Here is a 19173-nt window from a genome sequence, read left to right as displayed (position 1 = left end):
TGTCCGCTGTTTCATGTTGTTTAGCTTTGATCAGTTTTTATTATTGATATGCAGAGGGAGGAATGGGATTTTTGTCTTACTCCTCTTTGTGTGTGTGTGTGTGTGTGTGTGTGTGTGTGTGTGTGTGTGTGTGTGTGTGTGTGTGTGTGTGTGTGTGTGTGTGTCCCAGCAGATGTTATGGAGGGAAAGAGCGCCATTCTGCTGGGCATGAGTCAGTGGAACTCAAATGACCTGGTGGAGCAGATTGAAACTCTGGGACACATGGAGGACCAGTCACATGGTACACACACACACACACACACACACACACACACACACACACACACACACACACACACACACACACACACACACACACACACACACACACGTCATGTTTATATCACTTCAGTTGACATTACAGTGACTTACAGTCAACTATTTGCATAACCCTAACCTTACCCAAGGCTTCATCCTAAAATTTAATGATTTACATTATGGGGACTTATTTTGTCCCCAAAAGGAAGGTGAGTCCCCACAGTGTGACTGTGCAAACAGATTTATGTCCCCACAACATAAGCAATACACGTCTCACACACATGCACACACGCGCAAGTTGTAATCACTCTGAGACACAAAAGGACAATGGGGTGTGCATTTTGCTTGCTCACACGTGAAGGTTCAGAGTGTCTGGAACGAGCCTCTCACTGAATGATGATAATGGTGGACTGCATCTATTGTAGCTTCTATTTAAAGCTGCACCTAGTCATTTTTTACCAGTAGGTTGTAGAAAGAGTCTGATTTCATCTTATCGAGGTGTGATGACTAACTCCTTCACACCGCGCTGAGCCAATGGACAGCATGTTAATATGGAAGGTGTCACATACGACAGGTTTCATATCAAATAGAGGAAAAAGGACTTCCCAAGTGCAAGAGATTAGATCCTCCTTGGTCGAACATTTAGCGATTGATGCTTTAGATGGGAATGAATAAACAGAAGCACATAGTGAGCAGGAGATAAACATAAGGGTAGCTGAGATCTAACGTACAGATGTGTGATGGATTTCCAGCTCCGTGCTCGTCTCAGTGCTCGGCGATGCCTGAGGAGGAGCACTGATCTCGAAACGTGCACATCCATGTTCTGCACCGCAGTGTATTTATGCGCATGGAAAGCATTACTTGAAGACTTGAAATGAAGCTCGCTCTTCGATAGCAAAGAGGTTCCAGTATTTTTCACCTCTGTTAAAGGCTATCATCAAATTTTGAACAAAGCCTGACAAGACTACAAATGGGTTGAGCACAGATATGTGTGGACGCTCGTCTTCCTTGTGCTCTTTCTTCTTTTCCAATCCGTTCCCCCTAAAGGAAATGAGTTAATGAGACACCAAAGAAGTAAAAATGGGAACATTTTCTTCCGTGCTCAGTGAGCTGAATTATCTTTGATTGTAGAGATTTCCCCTCCTTCCTCCTTTTCTGTTTAGTGTAACGTCTACCCTCCCTCAGTGCTCTTACTTCAAGGCCCTGAGGAAGAACGTGGCGACTGCTGTTATTTATTTTTTGCCTGAGACCTGGTTGAAAGAGTTTTCTTGATCCTGTCTCAGAGAGTAAGCTTCTTTCATAATTCAGTAAATCAAGAACATCTACATCTGTTGCCTTTGTGTGTGGACTCATCCAGAACAATAAACTAGACAGACGCCCGTATAGAGCAGCAGCGGAACAATCTTATTTCAGCAGGTTTTCATGTCTGTCATCAACAGACTAAATCATGTGATTCTTCTAATGAAGTCTTCCTGGGAGTAAGTTATTGAATTTATTGAATTTATTTAACATATCAAAGTCTCTGGTGTGAATATCCAACCACAGTAACTGAATAACATGTCGCCCAGAGATTTCACAGCGCAGTATTTTTCAGACAGAATAAGAAAAGTTCACTTTGTGCTTTCAAAGATCATGAATCAGCGCTGGGATTCATGCAGATCAGTGGTTTTCAATAGAAGTCAAACTCCCACAGCATCGGCTTTCATTCGATAGTAGTAGTCAGGAGTACATTTTTAACTTCTCACTCTTCATTATGGGTTTTATGTATGAGGGTTAAGTGTTACCGATCAACATGCAAATAAGATTCATATCAGGCTTTTTAAACTGTTTAGGCTTCAGATTATTAAGACAGATGGTCTGCACTGTTCATTGTGAGTGATCAGATTGGATTTGTGTGTTCAGACATCACCAGCCGATCTGCATGGGTTGCACAAGGCGACAGCGGCACCACTCTGCTCTGTCACCCATCATCTCCAGTGGCTTGCCCCCAAACTTATCCAGCTTTGGACGCGAGCTTGCCAACAAACCGCAGCTCAAATCCCGTTGTCTCTGAAAGGGCCTGTCGTCGTCAGTAACTGTGAACACCGGTGATGTGGCTTTCCAACCTGGAAGAGATCCATCATCTCGCACTCCAAACAATCGCCCTGCCAAGTCACGGTGCAGAACCCCTCCAGGCTAACTCCATTGGCAGTGTGGATTCTGCTCAGCCACTCTGATACACTTCTGTCACTCTGGATTTGACGTCTTGTTGCCAAAGCATCCGGACTGAGACGCATCTGTAGAAATCTGATTCACGTTTCAAAGAACCTCCAAATGTGTCTCAGATCTGATTTGCAAAAACTGGATTTCATGTGGTTTTTTCAATCCAAATACAATCTGCATTTACCCAAAATTTGGGATTTCAGCTGACAGTCTGAACAAAGCCTAAGTTTCTCTTCTTTTGCTTCATCGGCCAAACGTAATATACTGTTCCCTCTTGCATAAAGCGACATGGGATAAAAACAGTGGTTTTAAATAGCTGTCAGTTTAACCATATAGGAGAAAATGACTGATAATAACATGGTTTCCTCACAAACTGTGCTTTACAGCTCCTCTGTCAGTCCTGTTCTGATAGCATCAAAGTGTGATGCTGGCTTCTGCTTTTGTTTACTGATAAATGGGCCGGCTCTCATTGTAAAGGTCAGCTCTGAGATTTGACAAACTGGAGTGGACGCTTTTAATCACCATCGCCATTCAGTGGGGGTGTACTCTGGTCCTGCAGAGATGAAAGAAATGCTCCTGCCGGGATGCTGCACTAAGACATATGGTGATAACCAAAGAAGTGGGTACATTGTGGATATTTAACAGCCCCCCCCATCTTTTTTTGTGTTTTTTTGCCTCATGAGCATCTGCCATCAAAAATGGATCACATGACTGCTACAACGTGAAATGGGCTGCTCAGAGTGATGAACTATCGCCCGAGCCGCTGCTGAAAATACGTAAATACGCTGCTGGTCGCCACATCAGCTTTATCTTGTGTGTTCACGGCTTGTTTCTGCTGCCCCCTAAGTAGCCAAAAACCATCTGCTATTGCAGCCTTAAGAACTTTAAGTTGAAGATGTAAATGAATCTTCATCATTTGTTAATCAAATGTGGCCGTTTGTTAGCGAAAAGCAGATGCACTTGGAGTAACGTTAAATCCACACAAACAAACCCACGTATTGCAAAGCACATGTTAAGGTGACTAAAGACAGCTGCTGAGTGGATAAGACAGGAGGGTTATGTAGTTCAGAGCTTCCTGCTGCCTCTGTTATCAGTCACTGTTATGCTCTTGGCTATTGCACCAGAAGTCAGATCACAAAAAATGAGGGCGACCATTGTTGGAGCACATCTGCGGTGCTTGAGAAGTTAAGTACACTCAGTGCCCACTGAAAAAATATTGTGTTACCTTAAATGGAGCGTGTGATGTATATGGTGTCTGTAGGGGTCTAAAGCTGTTGCATAGTGGGAGACACTGACCCGAGACACTATTATGTAGTCACACAGCGTCTCCTCTTAAAAACTGTGTGTGTCCCTAGTTTCTTCAGACTGACACCCGCGGAGGCCATCTGTCTCTATCTTGTGTAATGCATGAAAACATACGCCGTTTTCATGAACGAACATACGAGTATGCTGTCCAGTCCTCTTTATGAAATAGAAAGGGTGGCAAAGATTAGATGTTCCCACTGTAATTTAATCAATGTGAAGCTGTGTCTCATACAGCAGGTGCTCTCCATTTCAATCACACCACACGACTGAAACGGCAAAGCATGTGTGCAAACACGACTAATACCACCTAAATTTGTTTTCCAACAAACCTATTATCAGACCCCGAATTCAGCTCTGTGATCTCTTGTTCTATTTAAGATTGGAAAGACAATACTGGGACTGCGCATATTTAGGCCCACAGACTGCCATTGAGAATTTTCCTGGACTGTCTATGTAATGGTAATGGCATTCTCCCTCTTTCTGTCTCTCATGCAACAAAGTCAAACTTGCCCAAAATAGAAACACTTCCCAACATGGTGCTGCATACAAATGTGCTCATGCTTGCTGAGGTTCTGTGTTGTCTGTTTGTTTACATCCTACACTCTTGGGGGCACAGGAATATTAAAGGCATAGATTTAGCTGAGCAAAATGGGGTGTAGCAACCAAGAAAGATCTCAAAGCAACAGCTACTGCAACAAAAGTGGCTGAAATCTTTTGGGAATCTAGGAACGGAACAGATATCCTCTAATAAGCTCCAGAAAGTTGAACATTGGCATTTTAAACCTGTTGTGTGGCACGGAGAATCACTGTGCTCAAGAAGTTTGACCAGAAATGTGACTTTAGTTCATCACAGATATACCTCAGCATCAGTGAATATGCCGACCAGCAACTAATAATGCAGTGCAGAAATGTCAAAGATATGTTTTTTTTTTGTTTTTTTTTAATTTCTGGTGCATTTTTTGCCTTTATTAGACAGTGATAGTCGAGAGGTGACAGGAAATGAGGGAGGGAGAGATGCAATAAAGGTCTGCAGGCTGATTCGATCTTAACGTCAGGGCTCTGGGTCGATGACGCCCCATGCCACAGAAATGTTTGAGGGTAATGTGGAAATAGTGTCGCCATGACATAGTGTGTCCACAAAATAACCCTGACATTAACTGCAAAGTGTTAGTACGTACAGTACGTCACATTGAATCTGCTTACATTTAATTTTGGGCCACTTGGGGGCAGCACAGGTTCTGAACACATCGTTTACATATTATCACCTTATAAAGCTGATATGGCAAACTATTTGCACACCCTGCAGACATGGAGCAACGTTCATGGAGCATTCACTTGGACTTTGGCTCCACTTTGTTCACAAAGTCGCTAACTTTGTCTGCTCAGGCAGCATTCAGCAGGTGTCTAGATCTTTTTCACTGAAAACAGCCACCTGCTGTGGCTGAAAATGATGCAGTGAAAGTGAATCAAAGTGTTGAAGTTGGGAGCCAAATCAATCTGTAAAAAGACTCTGTAAGAGCTCCATAGAGCTGAGGGGAACTGCACAGTCGGGTGCTAACTATTTCTGGATTTGAGCGACCCCTGTCACAGATACATGTATTTATGTGATTGAAAACTATTTATTAGAGATGCTTTAAAGTCTCTCATACTGTGTGTTGCCGTTGACCTTTAAAAATCCAGTAGCATTGGAGCGTCAGTACGTACTTTCAATCTTTGAGCCTCTATTTTGTCAGCTCACTTTCTGTTGCAGCCATACTCTGATGTTTAATTGTCACGTCTGAAAACTGTCAACGGCGTCACAAATAAGCGCAGCAGCTAAAGCTGCCTGATTTATTGTCCGTGGTTCTTAATAAAAGGCGGAGAAGGAGACTGGATGAGATTGTTGTTGTGCAGGTCAGAGCAGTGGTTGGCTTAGAGGTGCAGCAGGACTGCTCTTACTCTGTGCAGCAGTTGAGTGGTCACATCCACTTCCCTTTGATCACATATATTTGTCGGTTCCTCAAATGCATCCCTGGGTTTATAACCTCCCTCCCTTTGCTCTCCATTATTCCTTCATTCTCTTTTTTGGCCTCTTCTGCTTCTCTGACCATCCATTTCCCCCTGGCCCCTCCGTTCCTTCGCTCTCTTCCCATCACATGGCCTCATCATGTTCTTATATCTCCCCCTTTCTGTCTGCCCTTCATTCATTACCCCACAAGCCAGGGGCGACTGTAAACACTTTCCCTCCCAGTAGAGGCAACGGTGATGGAAACCTCGATGGCAGAGAGGAATGCCTGAAGCACAACTGCCCTTATTTTCCACTGTACTGTTCTTCTTCATCACCGCTCAGTGACGTCCTACATCAGCCACTGTTCCAGTGTCTTTCAGGCTCTCCATCTGTTCACCATACAAACACTCTTATCTGTATATTTATACACCGCCACATTTTTTTCCACTTCATTCACTGGCTGATGCCGTATGATATAGTCAAACCTGAAATAGCCGCGTTACATAACTGATTACAGACTCTGTGATAAACAAAAACTACTGACTCTGACTTGGCTGCTTTGTTAGTGTTTGCTGCCAAGGTGGGATAACATTAGCTAAACTGGCCTCGTCAGGGGAAGTAGACAGTTTGGAGATGACTAAGTGATAAGCCCTGCCAAAAACAACCCAACACGGGCCTTTTTTTTTCCTTTGGCAACATATAATATATGGTGGGAATATAATTCCACTCAGTGACCTGGAGAGAAGTATATTATACTGAATGGGAGACTGATTTCCTGTTTTCTTTGGAGCGCCACAGCTCTCTTCTACATGCGCCCTGAAGCTCTATTCAGTAACACACGCAGAGAGGGAGTGACAGAAAACATAAATTTAAGGTCTGAGGCTCATCAGTATTCTGCCCACTGCCTCCCCCATGGACATTTTTACCACACAATGTTTGCATAGGCACAGTTGTTATGTCACTTAAATTCCCATTAAATTAATGCTTTCTCTTTCTCTTGAAGAGAAAACAGCTTAGAGAGGCTTAAAAGCTGCAAAGACAAAAGCAATTTCTCTGCAGAATTATAATTAAAGACGGTAAACAAGAAAGAGTGAGAGGTGAGATAATGACTACAAGTGACTGACCTGAAAAACTCAGCTCTCCACATCTGGAGTATCGCTCTGCCTCGTCTTTTGTATTTACAGCCCCTTGGCAATAATTGTACCTTTGTTGTTAGATGCTCTTTCTCCTGTGTGTCTGCGTTTCTGTTGTTCTGTCCGTGTGTCTTTGGATCTGTCTGTCGTCTATCTCAGATGTGTAATTACATGTGCGTTTGTGTGTATATGTGTACGTTTGTCTTACAGGATATGAAGTTAGAAATGTTGTGCGATCGCACATTGAGGAAAGATAATCACACCCAAACAACACTGTCGTCGCCTGAAGCTCCAGAGGAGGGTGGGGGAGGGAGAGAAAGAGGGAGGAGGAGGAGGAGGAAGAACGACTGTTTGAAATGAAAACCAACAAACCCGTGAAGTGCACCAGGCTTCGCAGCTCTACATAGATTTCTCATGCTGATGGTTAACGCTTTCCTTGACCCGTTAGAAATGTTGATCGAGCGTTGGTGTTTATCTGGTGGGGAAGTGCACGCAGCCACCAGTCAGGTGGAAACGGGTCGATAGCAATTAAACCCTTCAACTTATCACAGTTCATAACTACGTGGTACTGTATGTCATGTGCTGCATAATTAATAATTAAAGCTCATCTGTTGCTCTTTTTGAGTTTTTATCACATGGTGGAGTTTTAATTATATGAATCAGGGTTTTGAGGATATAATGAGCCATATGTTTTACAAACCGTAAAACTCTTTGAGACAAATGTATGGCCTTGGGCTGTAATTGAAATGAACACGTCTATCAATTTTCCTTTTCAGGTACCATTTAGCATTTCTTTGCTGATACCGTACTAATCCAGTTTTTAATCTGAGTTTTTTCTCTTTAATATCTACCGAGCTGAATATGCCTTTCATGTGCATTTTGCCTAAATTAGCTATAATAGCACATGATGCAAAATGCTTCTCCTACAGCCCATCAATGAATGAATGAATGTCTTGTCTGTAGCCTGTGGTACATATGAAACTGTAGCCACTGTTAGCTTATTAGCTCAGCTTCATGTCCTGATGTACTGACAAACAAGATGTAACATGCGCTGGTAGGACTTTAGACATGATAGCTGTTCCCTCCTGCTTTGAGTCTTTATGCTAAGCTAAGATAAGATAACCATCTCCTGGCTGTAGCTTCAGATTTACAAGGAAGCAAATAATCCTCGTTCCCAAAATGTCAAAGTATTCCTTTAAGGGAGCTCCTTGTTGCTTCCAACTGTGTTTGTGGTTGATGCACAGTTTCAGTTTTTCGCACCTGTAGCTGAAACAGCTTCGTCTATCATATTTTGTTGTTTGGTTTCTGTTTTCCAAGCGTCCGACATTGATTACACCTCTTCAAACCGTTCTATTTCCCTCTTTGCATTCTTTGATTTTGTTTTTTTCCTCCTACTTTTAAAGCAAAATGTCTGCATGCAGTCGATTGCTTCCGGCTTCATCAATTATTTATATAACATTTCAGGGTGCATTTGTCAATAGTTTGTATTGCAGCTGTTTAACTTTTTCGATTTTTGATCCAGCGCTTTTGGCCAGATGGATGCTGATGGTGAATATCAGATCAGCGCTTCTCCTGCCTCACTTCCACCTTCTGTATATGTGTGTGCGTTCGTGTGTGTGGGAGTGTTTGTTGCAGTACAGCAGCCGCAGCATATAGACAGGGAGCAGCTGGGATTGTTAGGGACAGACTGCGAGTGTGCATGTGTCAGAATATATACGTGTCATTGAGGCAGTTTATGTGCTGCATGTCCTCGTGCCGTGTGTGTGTGTGTGTGTGTGTGTGTGTGTGTGTGTGTGTGTGTGTGTGTGTGTGTGTGTGTGTGTGTGTGTGTGTGTGTGTGTGTGTGTGTGTGTGTGTGTGTGTGTGTGTGTTGGGGTCAGCAGGTTTGTCATGCCGTGGAGCTGGTGGTGTCTCCAGGGGTCTTTTCACAGTAGGGCAACATGACAGACCCTGATGCCAACAGCAGTGAACAGATGGCTGAGCATGTTAGCATGCCTGTACTGTGCCAGGGGTCAGAAAGGGCTGTTCAACCAGTCAGGGGACAACATTCCTCCAAATGAGCACCCTAACCTGTTGCTACTTAACTGCACTGACTCAGATCATAACTAAGTGGTGCATGGCTTCTTCACCTCTCTGCATGATTTCCCCAGCACCTAACATCTTATAGGAAATTATTTATGTACTCGTAAAAACTAGTGCTGTCAGGCGATTAAAAAAATTAATCTAATTAATTACAGGATTTGTAATTAATTAATCTAATTAATCGCATTTTAATCTCATATCTGCTAAAGGTCCCCAAATAAAGAATTTGAATTCTAGGACATTACAGTTCACTGACATTCACATTACAGCTGGTGAATTCTTTTCATCACTGTAGTTCTCGACGGTAGCTGGAAATTAGAGTCAGATGACGCTATCTGAAACGCCTCTTTTAGGCCCTCGTCTTCCACGATTGAAATCGGCCTGCAATCAGCAGCAGCCCACTTTGCGATTGAGTTTGTCAGTTTTTCTGTCGTGGCTCTGCTCATTCGTTTTCCTAACTCAGCAAGTGTGGGTTGGCGGAGTGAGCTCACGGTAGCACTAGCGGCACTAGCAGCAACTACATGTTTACATGTAGCATGTAAATGATAATTCAGGCTGGAGCTGCTACGGTGATAGGAAAATTCTTTTTTACACAAGGTACAAATCACTGCGTTCTTGTTAATAGTCCCGTCTTTGTTCTTTTTATAAATAAACTCGCCGTTCAAAGGTCCAAGTAGGCTTGCCTCGCTCTCCGGTGTCGCATCCATGTCTGTTGTCACCCTGCTTTTGACTAGTGGCGCAGGTAGGATGCGACCTCACTGCAGCCTACGGGTCACTCAAAGGGCCAAATTTAAAATGCTTGCGCATTGACTTGCCACTCATGATTAATTGCGTTAATATTTATAGCGCGTTAATTTGCAGCGTAATTAATTAATCAATCTAATTAACGCCTTAAACTGACAGCCCTAGTAAAAACCTGTATTATATTCTCTGAATTTAGCGGAGCCCCCATTGCCCAGCAGTCCATGGAATAACAATGTCCTCGCTTTTGTTTGCCATCATCAAATATTACACACACACAAAAAAATCCCTCTATGGACACCATGTATTATTTCTAGTGCTGACCGCTGCTGCTGATGAAGATGTGCAGAGAAATTTTGTTGTAAAATGATCTCAAATTAGCCCAAATGACCACAAGCAAACATAAAGACCAGTTGCAGATATTCAGATCTCATTATGCACCAGATCTCTGCAAAACAGCCTTTATTTTTAAGTTTTTCAGAGCGAAAAAACTGACTTTGCATCAAGCGTTTCAGATTCTCCCATCAGTCAGTCTTGACTGTTTCTCACCAGCCTCGGGAAGCTTTGAAACTGCGCCAGTGAAAAATCACAAAATAAACAGTTTACCATTTGCAAACATGGTCAATGGAGCATTTCAGCTTCTTTCAGCTAGTCGTTTTGGTTTTATGGCCCACAACTTCACTGTTTTGCTTCAGTCTCACTGCTGCTGAGTATTCACGACCTGTCCAGCAGTGACAATGTTAGCAGCTAGATGGTGAACATAGCGGAGCATCTCCAGCAGCTGCTTAAGATCTAGATATTTTTCTCAGGAATTGGTGGAGACCAAAACAGGGCTAAAGGAAAGGCTAAGTCATGTTTTTGCTGTTTTTCTAATGCTATCATGTAATTGAGTGAGTGGCAAAGAGGCCAAGAGGGGCTTCACCTCATGACCAGAGCTGGTTATCGTAACACAGACACTTAATAATATTATGAGCCTGTTGCAGTGTGGTTACCACTAATGATTTCTTTATAATGACATACATTTATATAGATTATTGTCCCAGACTGGTGTGCAAGAGGATGCTCATCATCAACCTGATGTAATCAGGGACTCTGCATTGTAAACTTCTTCTTTTGTTTCTTGAAACAGTGGCATGTCTTGTTTAATTGAGCAAAAGATTTAGAGGCAAGGAGAAGCCAACGCTGCTGTTTTCTGTGGACATCTTCCCAGGAACACAGATAATTCACCATGATACTGTAGCTCTCTAATGAGTTGATTCACACTCCAGCAGGCAGCAAACTTTGAGGGCATTTTGCCATTTTCATACTCCCTGGGTAGATATAAATCTGTAGTCTGGAAGCCAATCTTCCTGATGATGAATGCAGCCCTTCGCCTTTCACTGTCATCCCCCTGCTCTTGTTTTTCTCTCATCTGCTCACGATGGTGAAGGAGTGTTGAGACATGGCCGGAAGAAGCTGAGGAGGGTGAAAAAGCAAACAAACACTTTGCATGCTGGAGACAAAGAGAGACACCACTGAGTTTTTACGGGAATTTTAAATCACAGTTACACAGACAGAATGACACACAAGAGGGATCCATACAGGGATCAATACATCTATATTTCATCCTTTCTTATTCAGCTCGAGTCGACTTCTCTGTCGAGCCTTTTCATCCTCACAACCTTCTTTCTGGGGTCAATTTTTTCTTCCTCTCGCTCATAAGTTTGGAAATATCTCAGACTGCAGCATTGTTACAGATGCACTGTAAGCACTGGCTGTGAGTGTGTGTCTTTAAACCGCTGGACATGACCAATGCTACTGCTGGACTATGGCACTGTCAACTTTCCACAGGGTGCTTTCTAGGTGAGGTCATTTGTTTGGAGGGAATGAGTGCAGAGAGAGAGAGCTGCTAAATACCACTAAGCTTCATAAAGCACATATTGACTGGCAGGACTCAGACCTCTGTGAGGAAGCACAAGAAGAGAAAACAAAAGCCGACGTATTGTTCGACTCCCCCTGCAGCAGCACAAATCCACTGCAGGAGAGTAAAAAAATTGGCCTCGTAACCACAGGAAGCCAGTTTATATCACTAAGCAGTGCAAACGGAAATATGCTTTTGTCAGTTTGTTCCAATATCAATCAAATGTCTTACTTATCTTTGAATTCAGGAGCAGCCCAGCATGTGCGCTGCTCTCACAAATGATGAGGTGTGCGAAGCTCAGCTATTTCCTCTGACTGTCTTGTCTGCAATCTGCTGAATGCAGCTGTTTGCTGCAGTTTGGCAGCAAGTACATACTCTAGTTTGATGCTGTGCGTGAGATGCAGTTTTATCTTGGCTGTGATTGACTGAGCGCGTGCTTGAATTGTCTATCTTTGTGTTTTGTCATGTTTTCTGTAATGTTCGCTTTTGTATTTCACTTAATTAACTGAATTTCCTTGGAGATAAAGTTATCACTGAGTCATGATCCATGAATATGAAGCTTCTTTGGGTGTCAGAAATCTGAACTATATTGTCGCTGTTACGTTTCCTTTCCCCCACACCAGAGAAGTCATATTTCACCCAATCAGCCACAGGAATTGTAGTCTGTGAAACCTATTTCAGCTTTCTGCTTTAAGGCACTGCACTAAACCACCTAAAATAATTTTATTTGTCTGGGTTTCACTCACAAACCCAATGTTTCAGGGGATTTTGTTAGTGTGAAAATGATCAAATAGCAATTTCTTGAAGATTGGTCTCAACTTGAAAGTGCCGTCTACCCACGTAGAATGATTTCTCTTCAAAGGTGCTCCGGTGCAGATGTTAGTATCTGTAGATTTTCTACTGTGGGAAACTGAAATCACATCGTATGTTTGTATACGCCTGGCAGTGTATACCTTTTAAAATGCTCTTTTAAATTGAAATTTTATTTTAGAGCTGTGGACTCATTCATTTGGTGACTTAAGACCCAACAGCTCTACATCTCTGCAACTGTCCTGTGCAATGTTACACATTTTTTACTGTGATTATATATTTTGTTGTTTATTTTCTACTCTGCAACAGTACAAAAACACTATATTTTACTTTCCATATCTTACTCATGTGCAATTCAAAATCTTGCCTTGTGAAAATGAGCCATCCCTCCAAAGGCAATATTATTTTTGTTCTCCTTTTGTATATAATGTACATATATAGTTGATTTTATTCTGTATGCTTTTTATTGTCTATTTGTTCTCTTTCTATGTCTCTTTTTCTATTCTTGCTGTCTGTACCAACAGAATTTCCCCCACTGTGGGATCAATAGTTTTATCTTATCTGTCTTATTATTACTCACTGAAAAAATACATTTACTGGTTATTCAACGTCAAAAGAAATGTTTGAACGGTGACTAAAACGATGAATCCATCATCAAAATTGTCATTTTCTGTCTGTCGACTAATCAATTAAATGTTGCAGCTCTGTTGTAATGAGGTCTATCGGTGTCATCCATCCAAAAATTGGGTTTCAATCTAATATGTTTCAATATCAAAGCAGCCCCACAAATGGGTACAACTGCCTTTAGATCAAACCAAGCAGCTAGTTTTTCTGCCTGCTGTCAAATCCCTCATTGTTTCACCCCTCCTGCAGTGTTTGCTCTCTAAAAGACTTCACAAGGTTTTTGGAGGAACTTTTCTGCCCTACCTCCCTCTTACAGAGAAAAGAAAACCTCCCACCATTGATTTCCTGTTACTTTGTGACCAAAATAGTTCAGTGTGCTGAGTCCCTTGTGTGCGCTGAGCAGTGCTAGACAAGCAGGCAGTCGGAGGCAGGCTGTGGGCTGGGAATGGAGTGGAAGGGAGATGACAGTGCGTGAGTCTGTGAGAGTCTCCCATGACGGCCGATCCCAGACGAGGAGGCCAAATAAACAACGAGCGAGCGAGCGAAGCACAGAGCCATGGCTTGAGCCCGGAGAGAGAAAATAGAAAGAGAGACAGGAGAGAGCTCAGGAATAAGATGACACAGCAAGCAGGGGCTTCCGGAGAGGGTAATGAGTTTGGCCAGGTTCCCATGATATGCCACACCACAGAGAGAGCGAGGGGGAGATGCTTCGAGCTGCCACAGTCATCCTTTCATCTTTTGTCTAGAAAAGACGTCGATAGCTTTTTAAAATCCACTTACATGGGATGGTCACAGATGCTGCAGCAGAGAAACAACCACGCTCCTGCTGTTGACTGCCAGTATTGACTTCTGAATCTCACTTTAAGCCTATGGGTACATAGACCCACCCCCCTGTTTGGAGTACAAATGAAGAGAGATGAAGAGGCATTTGTAATATTGACCATTTTCAACGATCATTGGCCAATTATGCTTCTGTTACTGGTACAACTGGGTGAAGTGGCTCCTGCAGTGACCCTTTCTTTCCCCTTTCTCTCTCTCTTTATTCTTTCATTTTTACCCTCCTGCCACTTCCTGCCTCTGCCTTTTACTCATCCAATACAGAGGGCCTCTACCAGCTGGGCGGTCCACGCTGTGCCCCTCAGAGCAGCATTGAAGGACTGGAGGACATAGAGGTAGGATCATTACCAACAGCTTCCCACTGTATTCACGAGCAGACAAGAACGCATAGAAGTACCCAGTTTTCTGTGTTGCAACTGCTTTCCCCTGCTTTCCCCCTATTCCTTCCCCCCTTTGAGTCTCTCCTTTCAATTTCCCTTTTTTCACCCTTTTGTAGAGGAAATGTAAGACGCATGTGCTGCTGCTGGTGGTGCACGGCGGAAACATCTTGGACACAGCAGGCGGAGACCCCAGCACAAAGGCTGGCGATGTGGCCACCTTGGCCTCGGTGCTGGAGAAGGTGACGCGGGTGCATTTTCAGGCCGCCAGCGAACACGTGATGATCAAGCTGGTGCCGTGTCCGGCCGTGTGCGCCGAAGCCTTCTCCCTGGTGTCCAAGTGAGTGCTGTTGCCAGAGCATCAACCCCGTTTACACTTATTATTTCCAGTGTTTCATATCTAGTTAAAATCAGATGTGGTTTAATATGCTTTTCTTTGAATTTACAAAATTAAAGGGAAAACCTGATTAAATCACAGGTAAAAAGCAGAATGAATGAGATAATTGGTTAAAACGATGTGAATCACATGCTGTGGCCACAACAGATCGCCCAATTGAACACCCGAGCGAAAATTGTGTACCAGCATGTTAGACAGCGGTCCCACCAACATCATCAAAACGACAAAGGAGGGGAATAATGCTCACACCTCCAGCGTAAGTCCAGAGGGCTGAATAATCGGTCAGCAAGCATCAAAACTGTTCTGGACTTTATTAGCAGCCCCACAATAACCGTTCAGTCCTTTCGCTGAACTGGAGTTCTGTGAGAGTTAGCAGAGGGCAACAGGTGTCTTCCTTGTTGTCTTTGGAGGACATAAATTACATGGCCTGTCCCTGTATTTCACGTGCCTTTAAAAGCAGACACAGGAGACGAGACATGGTGTTCTTTTGGTAGATGATGGAAACTGTACCATTGCTGACAGGAACGGTCCCGTTTCATTTACCACAAATGTAGTTTAGCTGCAAAGAGCACAAGCTGTGAACTTAAGTGCATTCCTGCTTTCCAAATACGATCGCCTTATTCAGTGTGAAGTGTGACAGACTGTGTTCCCACATTATTCATTTCCCAAATATCTCAAAGGAAGGAGGAACACACCCGTCACATAACACCACTTTATGAAAGGAACAATTGGAAATTGCGCCCATAATTCATGCAAGGTATCACATCGCTACGATTGAGATGGATAATGATTATTTGTTCTCATTTGTTAGCTGTCTGTATTTGCTTTTCCTGCAGCCAGGTCACAAAAAAAGATTTTGCAGGCTACATGCAAATCTATGTAGGTAGTGCTAACAGCTAACGACTATCCAGTAATTAACACAAAAACATGGCTGGACCATATGCAGTTATTTTACCGCGTCTGTATGACACCTGTTGACGTTGCTGTTGCTGCCTTCTTCCTGACGCACTAATCTAGGAGGGAAAGATGGTTAATTTCAGTGTAATCGGTAAGATTTCAGTCCAGGTTGGCTTGGTGACACTTGTAGTTACTGATGGTAACGGCATATGTTGTTTAGCACTACAGGTCGCAGAATTCTGGGCACAGCAAAACAAACTGTTGTTTTAAAAGGCAATAATTGGTCTTTTTCCATCATTCATCAGTGGCAGCTCCCTCTTCTTCCATTACTCCCGGCAGTGTTTCAAACTGATCTGCTGTCAAAAAATGCTGAAAATGGCCATTGTCTTGTTTTGCAGGCACGGTTTTGTTGAGCGATAGCTGAAAGGGCTAAGCTCACTGACACACTGCGCTCCCTGTGACAACATAATAATTTCAGTAGGAAATGTTCGCTTTGCATTAGCAGTAAGTTAATGCAGCATTTTTTCCAGGAATGTTGGAGCATCCAGCTCGTAATACTGCAGATGCGCCAGTAACCTCAAATAGAAACAGATGCTGACATATATTTAAATGAAAATCTCAGAGATTATTACTTTAAATTGCTGTTAGGTACAACTACTTCCACAGCCTGCTTACTTCACTTTTTCCTTTTTCCACTTGGGAGGCATTCAGACTTTGTGTGCAGCTACGTTATTGTAAATGTTCATTAAGTCAGATTTGGTGGAAATGATCTGCTCTTTGAGGGAGCTCTCAAAGAATCTGAGCAGAAACAGTGACGCTGCTGTTGAACACATGAACATTAAATCAGAGTTAAATCAACAATACCAAAAGCTGAACACGTAACGAGGCGTTCGGGGTGGTGTCAGGGTATACTGACCGTGCTGTTCACCTGCACAACTGGAACTTATTCTAGTCAGCTGGTGAACGTTTCAGTGATTGTGAGGCATGAATGACTCGGCTAATGCCTTCCTGTTTGCCGCATAGGCTTTTTTTAATGTGAGTGTTTCACATGTCACTGGAGGACAATCACAGGTGTAAGTAATTATTTATGATGGCTGGATTCATTTAAAACTGCTTCAGTTTCAGGTTCCTTCATTGTGCTTGCTGGCTCACAGTTGCACTGCCATGGCTTACAGGGACAGCCTTAATGTTATTAGCAACACCTGTGCTGACAAGTTAACATGTCTGCTGTGGAAAAGGCCTATTATGTGTGTGCTGAGTGCTCAGATTGTAGTCTATCAACAGAGGCTCATGGTTGCATTTCCACTTAGCTTTTTTGACATTAGATAGCAATCCAGCCTGTCAGAGGTGTATTAAATAGCGTAAGTGATTGTAGTTTCCTTGAACCTAATATTTATGTGCCACCATGTGTTCCTTTATCTGTTTTTTTTTTTTAGGTCTCCTGCTCCTGTTTTGTGTTAATCCAGCAGTCTCACTAGCTTGATAGATGGTCTTAATTACTATAAAGCATTAACACACTGTTAACTGTTTAAGGGGACATTTTCCCAGCATGAATGCACGTCTGCTAGAATGAGCATTGAGGCAAAAATGCCTGGTTGCCTAATGTGGTGAAGGTTAATTGAGAAAATATATCGACCAAGGACCCATAAACAGACTATGTTAATCAGTATGCTGATGGCATTTCTCAGACCCTGCAAGCTTGTGGCCACATGGAATATTTAACTCCTAACCTTTTTAAACGCTGCTGGGTTTTAATTTCTCCTCCTCCTGCAGTCCTGAAGGTTGCTCCTTCGTGGACAAAATAAACACCTCAGTACAGTTTCCACTGATCCTGAGGTCTACTGTAAGGAAATGAAGATGTTTGTCGAATTAAGTGCTGTTACTTTGCAGTCAGGTTTCATTTGTGGTATCAGTTTTCAGGTTAGAAATGAACTGTGGGCGTCCTCAGTGATGAACATCAGTAAGTAGATGAGTCTTTAGATTTATTTATTTCCATCTTTAAGGTCTGACTCTCTGCAGTCGTCTCTGCAAAGTAATGTCAGTCATTGGCTGGAAGATGTAAAAACATGTCTGCATTCACATGTTTGCTCCTCTTTCACCCTACGTTTACATGTAGCAGGGTATTTTGGAAAACGGATATTTTAGCCCCTCCGTTTTCAAAAATAACATCGTGCACACAACATCATTTTCAAAAATGTTGTCGTTTACATGAACCCAGATAAATATACCGTCGAGCGTAAGTAACCTATGGGCGTAAGTGTAAACATAGGTTGCTCACATGATGTTAAGTATTTTCAGTCGTGTGTTGTGACGTTTCAGAACCTAAAACGCCGTTTAACCCAGTTTACACGCCAACACATAGCCGGCGTTTTCAGAAATCTCCGCTTTGGCCAGAGTTTTTAAAAATGATAATTTTCTGTCAAAAAACCTCCATTTGCGTGTAAACGAGAGGCCAAACCGCATGAAAACATATGCGTTTTCCCTAAGTGTAAACGTAGGCTGAGTCTCATCTGCTGCCTGTGCAGAGAGCTGCTTAGGCGTAACTAATGATTTCATTTCATGTTTAATGTCACATGTCCCAGCGGTCATCAGTTTTGTCTTTGACAGCGTCACTTAGTTTTTGCTGCTTTCCAATTATACGCTGAGGATGTTTTTGTCTGAATTGTCACTAATCACAGTGACTGAGAGGATGTGTTTGGCAGTCACGTCAAGGCTTCTGTCTGGTTTTGCGATTGACGTTCGCAGGATTGAAGCACTGACTGGAAGCAAGACGAGTGCAAAGAGATTTGAGTGCTGTCGCTGCTCAGCGGCTTGACGTCCGCTTTGCTTTCACCACATCCACAGATAAAATATTAAAACCAACATCTTCCCCTGGGAGACTGAGCAGAACTGAGTTATTGCTGCATCTCGATTGCCTGCTCGTGCATGTAGAGACACACACACACACGAGCAAATACACAATTAACACTCAGGCATGCATGAAATGTTGCTTGAAAAGAGACCCATTAATTCTAAAATGCTGTGTCACAAAGGACCAAAGCTGTCTTATTGGGAAATAAATTAAGTAATGAATGATTAAACACAATGGTCAAATAGAAAGAGAAATGAATTATTAAAATTCACAAACACAAAAACTGAGAAACAGGTTTAGTGTTGTGTAATAAATTAATTCCACGTTATTTCTTTCACCTTTAATTGTTCTGTTGAGGGAAAAAAAACTGCAGGAGGTTTTATTTGCCCATTAGTAGATTTTTTTTTTTCTTCAGCAGGATTATTTTAACAGGATTTCGTTGAAGGTCCACTATGTAGGATTTAGGAGATCTATTAATATTTAAATGAACCTTGAGGTGCATTTTGATTTGTTTTCCCCTTCAGTCTTCAAGTTAAGGTTTGGCATGACAAAAGAAGTAAATAAGGTTACAGCCATAAGGCTTACAGTATACTGATAATGATATTTGTGAGTTAAAAAAAGATATACCTGCTAATTGTCATTATTTTTTAAATAAACACATAACACATGCAGTAATCTTGATGCAGCTTCCTTCGATTTCTTTTGTTCAACGTTCAAATGTGAACAAGACACA

At 42.5% G+C, this 19173-nt stretch overlaps 1 protein-coding gene across 1 annotated transcript in view; it reads left to right on the top strand.

Annotated features, from left to right (window-relative positions):
* Positions 1-19173, top strand: part of pitpnm3 (PITPNM family member 3) — an 82502-nt gene that overhangs the window by 29597 nt on the left and 33732 nt on the right. Inside the window, exons 3-5 of the mRNA XM_070970037.1 lie at positions 173-280; positions 14183-14253; positions 14415-14635. Coding sequence (XP_070826138.1) covers positions 173-280; positions 14183-14253; positions 14415-14635 — 400 coding nt within the window. The remainder of the gene's footprint in view (positions 1-172; positions 281-14182; positions 14254-14414; positions 14636-19173) is intronic.

This window comes from Chaetodon trifascialis, chromosome 9, assembly GCF_039877785.1.
Source record: "Chaetodon trifascialis isolate fChaTrf1 chromosome 9, fChaTrf1.hap1, whole genome shotgun sequence".
Taxonomy (NCBI): domain Eukaryota; kingdom Metazoa; phylum Chordata; class Actinopteri; order Chaetodontiformes; family Chaetodontidae; genus Chaetodon; species Chaetodon trifascialis.
Note: the sequence above shows the minus strand (reverse complement) of the source record. Positions and strands in the feature narration are given on the sequence as shown.